The 13,946-nt window shown below is 36.1% G+C and overlaps 1 protein-coding gene across 39 annotated transcripts in view; it reads right to left on the bottom strand.

The window, feature by feature from the left end:
• GPHN (gephyrin) overlaps positions 1-13,946 on the bottom strand; it is a 366,964-nt gene that overhangs the window by 37,945 nt on the left and 315,073 nt on the right. For all 39 annotated transcript variants that reach the window (XR_010832041.1, XR_010832042.1, XM_066998532.1 and 36 more), the window contains 4 exons: positions 13,777-13,819; positions 10,141-10,278; positions 4,335-4,427; positions 1,306-1,361 (listed from right to left, as the gene is read on the bottom strand). Coding sequence is in view for 37 of the 39 variants with exons in the window: in XM_066998532.1 (XP_066854633.1) it covers positions 1,306-1,361; positions 4,335-4,427; positions 10,141-10,278; positions 13,777-13,819 (330 nt within the window). In the remaining 2 variants the exon portion in view is untranslated. The remainder of the gene's footprint in view (positions 1-1,305; positions 1,362-4,334; positions 4,428-10,140; positions 10,279-13,776; positions 13,820-13,946) is intronic.

The raw sequence follows: 13,946 nt of genomic DNA, 5'->3' as shown, positions 1-13,946 counted from the left end.
CAGAACTGTTTCTAAGCAACTGTATTGTGATACTTTTTAACTAGCAAAGTGAGAATATTGATGGCAGGCAAATAATGATAGAATTGATAACATAGCAGGTTGCTCAGCTGTTTTTTGACATTTTATAATGATCATATAAAGGGTTGTAGAAATAGCTTTCAGTCTTCTGGATTCTGGACTAATGTTTGAAAACATAGGCTAAAAATCCAAGGCAGTTTAAAATATTGCTGGATTTGTTAGTTTACATTTTTTTAGTATTTAAAGTCATTTTACATATTTCGTATAACAGATTCATCAATCTAAGTTTATAGGCATATCATTGCTGAGGTGATGTCTATGCCACTGAATTATAATTCATGAAGATGGGTGAGAACTACAGCAAAACTTATTTTCACAGTTCTCCATGTATACTATGATTAGCAAAGTCAAATCTTGTGCTTATTATGTGTTTGAAGGCAGTTCAACTCCATTAAAAAAAAACAAAGAAACAATCCTGCAACTGGAAATACTTCTGTAACCTGGAACAGCTGGTTGAAATACATCTATTTTACTTCAAACTTCTGTGTTTAGTATAGGAATATTATCAAATGTAGTCTTGAGTTTGACAGTGAATCAGCGTCTATTACGAATATTTATACTGCACAGCAGGTCATGAATGGATGCTGCCTGCACTTGCTCTTAAACTCAATCCATTTATCTGCTAAAGCGCACAAACACTCTTTTTGATTTAACAAACAGTAAAAGAACAACACTGCAAACCAGGCTGCTGTGCTTCCTCACGAGGCAAACTAGGCTTCTGAGGCTTCCTCAAGATTGTTCTGACCATTACCTTTCTTTAAAGACTTCTTACAAAATTCTTACACTTCCATTTGCACGTATCAGTGTGAAATATGCAAGCAGTTTGTGGAAACAGCTACTGAGCTGATGTCCCTTTAAAAATCTATTAGCAGAAAGGGTTAAATCTTGCTTCTCTCTGTTTATGAATTGTAATACCACTAGAAACCTTATGTACTCTCACATTGTACTAGGGCAAAACATTACTGTATGCTCTCCTATAGGACATGTCAGCATAATGCTCTGAAGTATTTTGGGATATCCTCGTTAGTTCCTTATGTAACTGTACTACCTTGCTGTTTGAAATCATGTCTCAAGGCACACAGCAGGAGGCTTGCTGCAGCTGTGTCCTACTTCCTGCTTCCTAATGTTGAGTTTGGGAGCACTAGAAAGCTTGTCCAAATACAAAGCAATGTCTTACAAGAGAAAAATACTTTTAAAAGGAAAAATAAGAAAAGAAATTGCACTCACCTGCTCACCAGCCTGGGATTCCCCTATGATGAATCGATCCCCTGGGCCATCAGCAGCTGTTAAGATGGACAATACAAATGGTAAAGGCTGAACCAAAACAAGTGATGGCATTAGAAATTAAGAACAGGACAGGAGAACTAATGAATGATCTAAGATTCAGTTCTTCAGTGTCAGTATGACAAAGTTTATGGAAGTTTTGCAAACATTTTAGATTTAACATGCTTTTAAGTTATGTTTATTATTTTGAAAATTACAGGTACCATAGAATTTTTAAAAGAAAACTTCATAGTGATATGGGACCAAGAAAAAGGGGATTAGGAGCAGTTACATTAGTAGCAAAGATTTAAGAGAATTTATGATCTTACTTGTATGAAAATGTCCCCTGTGAGGAAAATTTTCTCCATGTGAAACTAACATGGGACAATCACATATTTTGCCAGTGTATTATGTACCCTATTGGTGGTTCTAGACTCTATTTCTGCTTTTTGAAGGAAAACGTGGACAAGTGCAGTGGTTATAGACTACATAGACTGGCAATTTCTGAAGGGCAATAGGGCTAAAATAATACAATTTGGAATGCTGATTAGAAATCTGGATTCTGTTCCCGTTTTGTATTTTTAGGAACTAGTATTGACCTGGTTACCTTATACCCTTTACTGAAGCCATTTTGAAAATTCAAAGTCAGAGATTGTTGATTTAACAAATTGAAAGTCTCCACGATTTCTCATTTTGTCAAATCTGTATTTTTACAGGGACAACAAAGGCACTGTTACTAACAAGGTCTAAGCTTCTGCCTGCCTCAAAGGTCTTACTGTAAGTTCCATTAGTGGTATTTTCCTTGAAGGCTTCAGCACAAGAATCAAAAGATTATAAAAAATCTTTGTTTCCATTGAAAATGAAGGAGGCTTCTAGTCCTCATCGTTGTAGAAAAAAATCTATGAAATATAAATAAGCATAACCTGAGAATGCAGAACACAACTAAAAAGAATCCAAAGTGGTCAAAGTTGTCAGTTTAAAACATAAGAATCTCCAACTTGTGAATTTTAAGCATTTGATGCTGGCAATACTGCTTTCTTTGTGAAGTGGTTCAGAGAAGTGGTTCATTTTAAAAATGAACTGTTCAGTCACTTTGGTTTGATTTTTATCAAATTTATTAGCTATTTCTTTGCTAAATATACAGAATTATATAAAACAGTATGACATCAAAACTTAACTACACTCTTTCCTAAATGAAACTTTCAAGTAAAACAGCAATTTTTTTGTAATGAAGAAATTGCTCTGCCTATCTTAGATCTGTCTACATTTTGCCTTTATTTTTCCAGGCAATCAGAAAGACTCTTCAAATACTTGTCTTTGAATGAAGTATATAATACTTCTGAAAACAGTAGTCAAACCTTCACTGAAAAAAAATGCACTGGGATGATCCAGAAAAAGAAGAGAAAAAATCCCTAATGGTTAATTATTTTAAACCCAATAAAATGCCACTGAATTAGATTTTGTTCCCCCATTAATAATGATATGGAGACAAAGTTTACAGATAATGTACAATTTACATAGCTTGAAAAAAGTGGACAAGGTTTTGGGCAGACAAATTTATCTGGCCAAAAGCTAATCCTTTATTATCTCTGTCTACAAGCTTTGTTTCTCATATCCTGAAATAACAAATCCACAAGAATGATAACACTGTTACTCTATTTGAATCCACCATCAAAATTAGGGTCTTGTATGTTAGTTTTTACACAAGTTGTTGAAGACAGAGTCCATGACCATTCTGATCATTCTACACGTTTACTGAGATAATGCTTTTGCTTGCCCTTAACCTTGTAGCAAGACAGCATCCTCTTGTTCCCAAGACCCTTGTCAGTCAGCATTCTACTCAGAGCTCCCCCTTGCATCTTTTCTCAGGATTATATTACCTGTGTTTCTCTGGCTACATCTGCACTCTCTCGCCACTAATACTAGTCATTTTGGACTGTCTGTCTCTCACACAAATAGATGACAGACAGCTGCAGTCAAACCTGTCTTGCAGACCTGGAATTTAATTTTTCTATCAAGTCCATGGGGAAGCTATTGGACTACATCCATTGCCTGGGCTTGCAGACAGTTTATTTCATGGACAGTTGCTTTCTATTGTTTCAGCTGCCAGTAACAAAAAAAAAAACAACACATTTTAATGCCCCCAAATGGAATTTGTTGTGTCCAAATTTCAACATGGTGTTACAATGATTCAACTCTTACCACAAGGACATCACTACTAGTATAATGTTCAATCATATAGATTTTAATTTTTCTTTAGCTATCTGAAGTAAGTCTTATTAGTTATACTTTACAAAGGAAAAAAAGTGATGCACAGAGAAGCAACCTGCTCAAAATCATTCTGCACCTAGTGGCAAAGCAGAGGATGGATTCAGGTCTCCTGGGAAACAGCTCCCTGCTTGCTCCTTAAAACTACACTACTCATTTACCTACAGCAACTGCAATATTTTTCAAGCACTAATGAGTTTTTCTTTTGAGATGCCTCCGTAAGAGAACATTTTGACATGTATTTTTGAAAACTCTCTGATGCAATCATGAAACAATTCACAAATAGAAGGCTGGATCTGTGACAGTTCAGCAAAGCAATAGCTACAAAAAGAAATTCCTGATTAAATCAACAACAGAGAAATAGAAGAATCTGTCATTCAGAAACAGATGTTGTGCTACTCTCATGAATACTTTGCATTTCCAAGAAACACACTAGCAACATGGGTACATACCAATGAGCACACATGGATGTACATTTGCTCATGTATACTTGTACCCACTTAAAAGATCTGAATTCACCTTTGTCGTCTTCCTTAAGTCAGTTGCGTTGTATGCAGCAATGACTCCATAAATGAACTGAATCAAATCTCAAGCAAAACAGCCATTGCTGGATTCAAAATACATGTGCTGCTGAATGATAAAACATGGAAGTGAACTAACAACATGTTAAAAAGCAAAGTGGTTTTACAGACACTATACTGCATGCCTACGAAGTGAGTTTTTACCTCTGACAGCGTAGCCATCTTTTACAGATGCTGGAAATGGTGGTAGATTATCTTTTGCATATACATCTTGAGCAAGGACTCGGCCCATACCATCTATAAAGGAGAAAAGAGAAAAGACCATGCTCCATGTCATCAAAACCAGTGAAAGGGAAAACAAAGTGACAGCAGCGTGCTCTGATAGATGAAATGTATGTGTGTGTGACATATCTCATGAATACATCTCGGGTTCTTGATTTCTGTCAAAACCTTTACGTAAATGAAAGAAGACTGGAGTCAGAAACTACCAATGAAAAATTTGTTCAGTAAGTCTGTTTTCCTGCTTATGGTGAAATTGTTGACAATATATCTGAATGACAAGGATCCAAACACACAGGTAAAAGCTCTGATACGAGATCAGACAGAAAAAATAAATACTGTTTATCCTGAAATCTCTTTAGGTATTTTTAAAAGTTCTTTCAAAAAGTGAATCCTATGTGCAAAAGATGAGAGGTAATGGAATGAGCCCAGAGGACACAACATAAACAGTAATGATGGACATGTTTCCATAAATTGACGAAGAAGTTTTGCAATAGATTAGCTTTGCCTAATTGCTGAGAACATTTCTGTTTAATGGAGGATGAGTGAACATAAGTGTCAGGATTATTTATGTAAATTTACGCTGTAATAGTTCTAAATATTTTAATCGCTGTTTCAAACACACTCTTTCCCTTCACTTAGCAACCGTGACTGATGAGCTGTAATTTGGCTCTGTCTCCCTGTAGAGACCAACATGAATTACTTCCACTTTGGTCTAGTGTGCACTACTTGTTTGCGTTTTGCCAGCAAGAACTTTTTTTTTTGTACGATGTGGAACTGAGTGGAAAGTATGTATCTTACCCCCTCATATGGTGGGAGGCTGATAAAGGGGATTTATTTTATTTGTGAGTAGATGGGGTACTCAGAACTACTGAGATCGGCTTGATTCTGGTATGTCTAAGTAGAAGATCACAAAATCACAGAATGGCTGAGGTTGGAAGGGACCTCTGAAGATCATCTAGTCCTAACCCCCTGCCATGCAGGATTACCTAGAGATGGGGAACCTCCTCTCGTAATAGAGGCCACCGCTCTTAGGATTGTGTTGTAGCACAGGAAAGCAGAATCCATCTGACAGGATGAAGGAATGAGACGATGCCCGAGTACTTCTGCAAGGTGAATTTGTGTGGATACACACTTTATAGGTTATCAGACATGTCAAAAAATGAGAGACAAGAAACAAGTGTGTTCTTGCTTTACAGACTGACAAGAAAATCTATGTCCTTCTGGATTTGCTGGGAAGGCAGAAGACCTATCTTCGTACACCAAATGGACAAGTTTTGCCAAAAAATGCACCTACTTGATTTGAAAATGTTCAGCTCTATTGAAGTGGTATTATAATGGAGATTATATTTTACTTAACACAATGTGATTTAATAAGCAATTATTTATAATTATAATAACGAGAACATCACTGCGTTCACATCCATAAATATTAGCTATTCAGCCTGAAGCAAATATTTATGTTGAATTTTTGAAATAGGATTTACCATGAACATGATAGTAAAATTTGTTAAAACTAGTAAAGCACCTTTGTGATGGCTATTAAGGTGTCTGTGTGTCTGTGATACACAATAGTGAAGCTAATAGAAAGCTCACTGAAAGCTCACTAAAAAAGAGAACGCAGACAGACATTTAAATTATAGCACAGAAAAGCCAGCTTTCAAAGGCCTAGTGAAAACAACCTCTGTTCATAGACACACAAAATCTTGTACAAAAGTGATGATTCTAATTTTAGTAGGCATGTTGTGTCTTCATTTTACTTCTTGTCTGCATGCAAAATCACACCAATTAGAGCAAAGTTGAACAGCATGTTCCTGGCATTCTGCCATGCAATATTTGAAGTGAATAAATGGCCAGGCTGTAGTGGGAATGAATGTCATTAGGGAGAGAAAAATGTAAGAACTATTTGCCAGAGCCTTGGGCATTTAAAATGGAGCTAGTCAGAGCAGCTAAAGGACAATCTGAAGTACTTCCTTACTCTCCTTTACTTGACCAATTATTTTAGAAATGCACCACTTGACCTTATTTTGATTAATTGTAATTCAAAAAACATATTCTGAAATATTTTAATGCCATCAAGCTGTGCCATGAGATGCCTATAGCTTTCTGATTCTAACAGAATGAAGAATTACATGAAACTATTTTCAAAAAAAATTAAATTTTTATTTTTTTAAATTTTAATTTTGATTTCTAAAGCTCACATGGTGAAAATGCTAAGTTCCATGAAGAACTTCGATTTCTCAGGGTACTGGTACTGGGATACAGTAGTGAGACAACAGGTATTGTACTAAAGGTGATGGATTTGCTTCCATTTCATAGTGTCCTGCTATGTCTTCAGTGTGATATGAAAAAGCAATGCTATCAAAACAATTGGCAAGCTCAGAATAAATAAACAGCAGAAAAACATGCCAAAGCTCTACAGGTTACAGGGCTCTTGGACTAGATCAGAAAAAATGCTCAGTTCTGAGGCTTAAAGCCCGTTATGTATGGATTGGTCTCTGCTTTGTACTTTTAGTATCAATTAAACTTCTGCCTCTTAGCTACAGAAGAACAATCATTATCATGCTGTCTTAAGTAACTGCATCTAGCTGGAATAAAAGGCTAATTGGAGGCTTCATATCAGATAATGGGTAATGGCAGGTGGAAAAAAGCTTGAGATCACCTTGGTTTAAGGTGCTTGTGTAAAATGCTTTAGGACTGTCCATTTTTTTCATATGGAAGAGGCTAAATGATCTATCCAGGCACTGAACAATATATTTACCAATGTGAAAGCCAAGTTTCAAAAGGTAACTTTACTCATCCTCCCCTTTATGTTATGAGAGAACAGATTTGAGATCTCACCAGGAGATTTATATCTGTAGATTACAAGAATTAAATTTCTAGTATCACAAAGTTGTGTCCTCTTAAAGGCTCCATCCTGAAATTTCATACTATGGAGTCTTGCACCAGTAAATAACTGTTGTTGAAAAATAACTTGTAAGTCATGGTTTTGTGCTACAGTGCAAAGATACAACTGAATATGTATTTGTTAATATTTGGTATATATTTTAATATATGTAGGTATAATTATGTGAATATTAAACCAAGTACTTATCTCTACAGCAGTTTCAGACTTAGAATTAGCCTGAATTTTATGTCTATAATCCGGTAACATGAAAAGTATAGTGAAGTATCAACTAAGAAATTATAAAGTGTACTAGAATGCCTTCTCTTACCTTGACAGCATATTCCCATGACATAGAATAAAAACAGAAACAATCAAATTGTCTTTGACAAATAAGAATGTATCAAACTCTATACAGAATATAAACACCTAGACAAGACCAATTACTTCCATTCTTTCTCTGAAAGGACATTTTGAAGACCATGTGGTCTGGACAGCATCACTCTGTCATTCGTATGGTAATGTTATCAGTATAAACACAAAATTGTTATTTAGCCTTTTTTTTTTAAATATATATTAAAATAAATTGTGAAAACTTGTCCGAAGCATGTTGCGGCAGGCGATGATATATGCTGTGATTTTGTCTAATTTTACCATAGTTCTAATGAAGAGGTTTACAAATCAGATATATGAAAAGGCTGCTACCTACTGCTGATACAAATATGACTGCATAAGACTGGTGTTTACATATAAATAGTAATGCTATTGTTATATATATCAACATATATGTACCATGTGAGCATTATGCTCATTTTTTCTGTCTATCTAGAAGAATACTTCTAGCCACATTTTATTAACTTCCATGGGCAATATAGCTCCTGTCCACAAATACAAGAACAACATAAAAGAAGCATAAAGATTGTGAGATGGAGAAAATGAAAAGAAAGATAAGAAGACAAGACAATAAAACAAGTCAATATTTACAGAATCAAGGACAAAAAAAAAGAGAGAAAACAACAGGTTATGAAACCTTGTTTTTCCCTACATTCAATACCACCCTTACTTCTTTGCTTAGTTTTGCAGTACAAGTTTAAAAACCAAAAAACTTTTTTAATGTAAAAAAGAATAGTAATGCCACCACCACAGTTTTAGCATTATAAGAGCATTATATACTATTATCCTAAGAGGTTAAGAGCCATTATGATTTATATGTAACACATGACTTTTCATACATACGCTTCGTAAGTAAATGTACCCAACATTGTGGTTCATTATGATGTCCACAAAGCACTGTCTTAGCAAAGACATTTAAATCTCATGGTAAAAAGTCAGTGGCAGTTGGGATTGTAGATGACTAACTTTTTTTACTGAAGTCTTAGGCTCCGAAGACTTTTTGAATTCCCTCTATATGTTTATTACAATGATCAACACACATCATCAGTGAAGAAAATTCCTGGATTGCAAGTAATGGATGCATATTCTTAAAAATTAAGAAAGTCAGGAGACTTTGCAGTGCATGTTACCACAATAAAGAACTGGTATGAGCAACAGTTTTACAGTACAATAGCACTATTCCTTACTTGCATTACACACTATGCAAGTAATCTTTAAGAAGAAACTCAAGAAAAATCAGAAAGAAATTAGGATCCAAATGATAACAAGACTGAAAGGCATAGTGTGCAAGGCATTAAAATTTTGATTCTTATCTATATTCATAGTCATCTTCCAGAAGAAATACGTAAACCATATCAACACCTGTCAGCTAAAATTGGCCTCAAGATCAAGCCTGTCCATTGTCCACATTTCTCTGCTACAAGCAGAGCTTCAAGCATGCCTGGAGTTGGTCCTCCCAAGTGCGCAGTAGAGAATGTGCACACATGGTAGTGGGGTCAAATCTTAGTATGCTCAGGTCCAGACTACTGACAACTATCCAAAAAGGTCAGATAGCTATGCTCAGGCATTCTGCATTCTAATCTGCATACCACTATGAAAGTGCAGGGTGTAATATGCATATTCCTTGCTGGCCCAGCTTTGGTGCTATTCTGAATGCAGAATATGTGGTATCTTCTCAGAGATCCGCTTCTTGCTACCAAGTATGCACGCTTTACTAAATCAGTATGTCAATATGAAGACATCTCAGAGGTTTGTGGCAGCACAAAGGTTTGGTGAAGGGCAAGTACTCTCTGAACTTTCAAGACGGAAGACAGAATATCCAATTCAGAAACTGTTTGTACCTCTCCACTACCTGGAATCCGCTGATATGCTGAACATTTTGGCTCTTGAGGTGTGTGGTTTTATTCATCACCTCATCTTTTTGTTCACCACCTCACCTTTGGAAAATCTGGAAGAATCTCTGAAGGAGGTTTCCCTGTCCCTGCCAACTTCAGACGTTTTTGTATTTCAAGACTTAATCATTAATCTCAGACTGGAAAGGGGGTTAAGTAAGACTCTCCTACAGTGAGAGAACAAAGTGAGTCATTGCAGTACAACTTGGAGCCAGTTGATATCTACAGAAGTCCATTGTTAAATCAGCCACTGAGGCGAATTGTGGTTTCTTGGCTTTAGCTTTGTTGCATATGACACAGACTATGAGAAAATGTATTTATGTATTTCATTAGAATTCCATTACAGATTCCTTCAAGGAGCAGCACTGAGCTCAATCCACATTTTCCTGACTGAAAGGAGAATTCTACTCTGATTATTGGCATTTCCTAAAGGAGTTTCTCCCTGAGGTCAGTCTCAGACCTCTCGCAGCAATTATTAAAAGGGCAAGCACTTAAGAAGGTTGTAAAAAAATGTAAATAATCATCGTACCACTCACAAAGAATCCAACTATATGTAAAGTACCTCTGTAATTAATGATTTCTGTTCCAAGCACTGGGGTCATTTCCAGAACAGTGATGAAGGCCTTGTCCATAGACGTCAATGGGAATGGAGACATGCGGTGTCTTCTTGCTACCTTGGTAATGTCAACAGCACTGTGACCTGCAAAGAGAGCACCAAGTTTAGGTATGCTGCTATGCATAGATGTTAACAATGATGTTCATTTAAACCAGTTTGCTGAAATATATCCGGCACTGAGATAAATTAATTTATCTACTTATCACTATTGAGCATTTATGACAGATACTGGGAGGGTATTGTATTCAACTAGAATCAAAAGGGAGATTTAAAACAAAATGCAATTTACAACTTCACAAAATTGTATATCCTTACTTGTCATGAAACATGCACCAGAAGTCCTCATGAGCATAAAACGATCAGTTAATCAGAAACAGAAACCTTTCAAAGATGATGCAGTATTTAACACTTTGGATGGTTATCTGAAGTTAACTCAGTTCTGTGAACTGGCCTACTGCTCAGGACATTCACTCATTCTGTTCTTCCTAGGTAGTTTCCACAGCCTTCTCGTGGGTAGCTGTAATCTGAGTCAGCCGCTGGACCTGCTCAGTTCCATTATGTGTTCTTTCTCTCCCTTTCCCATTCAAAATCTACAATAATATCCTGAAGAGAACATTGATATGCCACAGCTTTGACTCTAATGATATGCAGAAGATTCTGCATATCCCATCTTAAACACAAATCACACCTCTTCTCTAGCTATGGCTAAACCTGGGTGAAATAAGCAACTGTATCAGATACAAATGGTGAAAATTAACGGAGAAGAGAGACATCAGTGTTGTCAGCACATAAAGGCTGGTACTTCGAAGCAGCTGTTGTTGTTCCATCATCTGGAAAGAAGGATTTATAATATAATATCTTTACAACACTGGCAACCTAGAAATCTACAAGGACTCTACTGACTTGGCACAGATTATTACTACTAGTTGTTTATGTATTATTATGCTCCACAAATGCATCTCAATATGCTACATGCTGTGCACAGACAAAACATAAAAATGGACCCTGTTCCAGTGAGTTTGCAGCATAAGATTAAGATGGGAGTAAAAGGAGGACATGTTTCTCTTGTTGAGAAAGAGTAAACAGGAGGACAACAAGCTTTGAAGGATTTTGAAAATGAAGATAAACAATGGAAGAGATAGAACTATTGCAGTAATGCATATACAAGAGTAAAAGATACAAGCCAAAGATTAAGAAAATTACATTTGTAGAAATATCATGAATGGATTTGCCTGGAACAAGAAGGTATTTGTGAGAGCCACAGGGGATGATCTAGAAATACAAGAGGTACATGCATTGACAGGAAAAGCCTTATCTCAAGATATGCAGGAAGAATCTACAAGAAATATGCAGAGTCTGTCTGCGGTGAAATAGAGCAAGGTGTACAATGAAGATAAAGCCCAGGTAACATCAATCAATGTGGAGTGTTAAGGGGGACTGTGGCTGGTCCATAGTGATCAATAAGACTTACTGGGGGATCTCTAGGATTCAATGTCAGAGATGAGACATGCAAAACATGGTGGCCACCAGCAGTTGGCCACCTTCCCAACCCAGACAACATAAGCAACAAAAAGACATTAAAGCATCATGAGATATCATGCCTGGCTACATGCAAAAGACATTCCCAGCAGTTTCCTGACAGTAATGAGGCCTGTCTGCAACTCTAAGAGACATTCAATATACCCTAATTTATGGATAACGATTGATTTCACTTGGCTTTTTCCAGTTCAAACTCAGCATGCTCCTATTATCTGAAAGTTGTCTGTCTGCCATTTTTCAGTCCTGTTGAATTCCTTAATTGACAACTTTTATCTCATGTCCTTCTGTGAGCCTTTTGATCATCCTTAATATCTCCCTGGTTTCTTTCCTACTCACTTGCTTTCAACTCATTTCCATCTAGCACTATCCTATTTAGTGCTACAGGCAATTCATAATTATATTTCTAAAACAAAATAAATTATAGTAAGATAGCATTAACAAATTATACAAAGCATCATTTTTAATGAGACAATTTTGCTTTGCAGTAGCTTCTTCACGATCCCATTTGCCTTCACATTCAAAAAAACCCACCCAGATGATTACTTTAAATGTAGTCTTTTACAAAACAATCATGCAATCTAATTTTTCCTTCAGAAGATAAGATTGCTGAATCAGTAATATCTGTCTATACAAAACTCCTTTCAGCACTGACACGTGCTTGTTCAAATACGCTATGTGGTAGACTTCATTAATTCATTTTTTTGCCATTGACACGGTAAGCATCTTTAAGAGGACGAAGTGGAGATAAATAAAACTGCCGACTTAATTCCAGTTCCAAGAAAGTTTCTGGAAGAAATTATTGAAACAATGTCTTTGTAAGTATTTAAAAGATAACATGAAGATAAAAGCAGGCACTGTGAATTTGTGAAGCACAAATAATTTTTAATTGATTTAATTCCTTTCTTTAACATAGTAGCTGTCATACCGATGAAGAAAGACACAGTTAATGAGATATACTTTAACTATATTTAGACTCTTCACACTCTTAAAGATGATTTTCTTGTAAACAAACTAGGCAGAAATGATTCTAATTAAAATATTGTAAGATGCAAGTGTAACTAATGGAAAAACTGCATTCCTGGATTCAACAGCAATCTTACATTTTCCATTCTTAGGACTGTATTTTGTTAGAAACCTCATAAAAACAAGAAAAATGCAAAGAAAGCATTTTTGAGGCAGACAGAAAACCTGTGTCCGATTTCCCAGACCTTTCTCTGCATATGCACTACTGAAAGAAACCCTGCTTAGTGGCAACGTAATTCCTGCACGTCTAGCAGATTTCATATAAAATGTGCTAAAACCTTTTTTTCTGTCTGTATAAAGTAAGATAATATTTTCTTAAAAGAAAAAGTTGGAAAAATGAAGGGAGATGATAGGGAAAAACGTGTACAGCAGTGAAAGCTGGGAAATTGTGCGACAGCAAACAACCTTTATACTACAGCCATTTGGTGCTGGTTGCTGCACCACTGTCTCAGAAGCTTTATCTTTAGCAGTAAGCAGGAAAACAAACTGCATAATCAAAATAGAAAAATATATGTATATACAACTTTACAAGTATAATGCCTGGAACTCTTGCTTTTTCTACAGCCCTTCATATCCTGGGTATTGAAAATATACTTGGGAATCTTCTGCCTTTTTCTGCCATCATGAGGCACACTGGTTAATAATTCTTCAATGAGAACTGTGCTAGTAGTTTCAGTATCATCAATGCTCTGATGATAGGAAAATCAAAACAGAAACCAAACTCCTTTCCTATTGTTCCACTGTAGTGCCTACAGGATTAAAAACTTATGTTTCTCAAGTTAAGAGTGAAATATCTATTACTAAAACAACATGGAAAGAAAAAAAAAGGCAACTGTCAGTTAATATGTGAACACTATAAGCTATTCATACTTTTACTTTCTCTTTGGACTGAAATTCATTGGCTTAAGTTATTACATTTCTTCTGCAAACTCACGTACATCCCAGCTGTATCTGACTATAATTTGCTGTCATGTAGGCAATGTTAGTTTCACAATAGAGCTACGAAGTTTCAGTACTCACTTGCTCTGAGGATGTTCTCCTTGCTGCTGCACCTAGACTGGACCTGCAGAGAGAGCACAGAGTCTATGAGCTACAGAAGTTAACAAGAATGCAAAATACAGAGATGTAATGGGCAAGCTCCTGGGATCTAAGACAGAGGCTCTACATATTTTCAGCAACATTCTTCCTTA

This window comes from Anser cygnoides, chromosome 5, assembly GCF_040182565.1.
Source record: "Anser cygnoides isolate HZ-2024a breed goose chromosome 5, Taihu_goose_T2T_genome, whole genome shotgun sequence".
NCBI lineage: Eukaryota > Metazoa > Chordata > Aves > Anseriformes > Anatidae > Anser > Anser cygnoides.
This window is presented reverse-complemented; position numbering and strand designations above follow the sequence as displayed.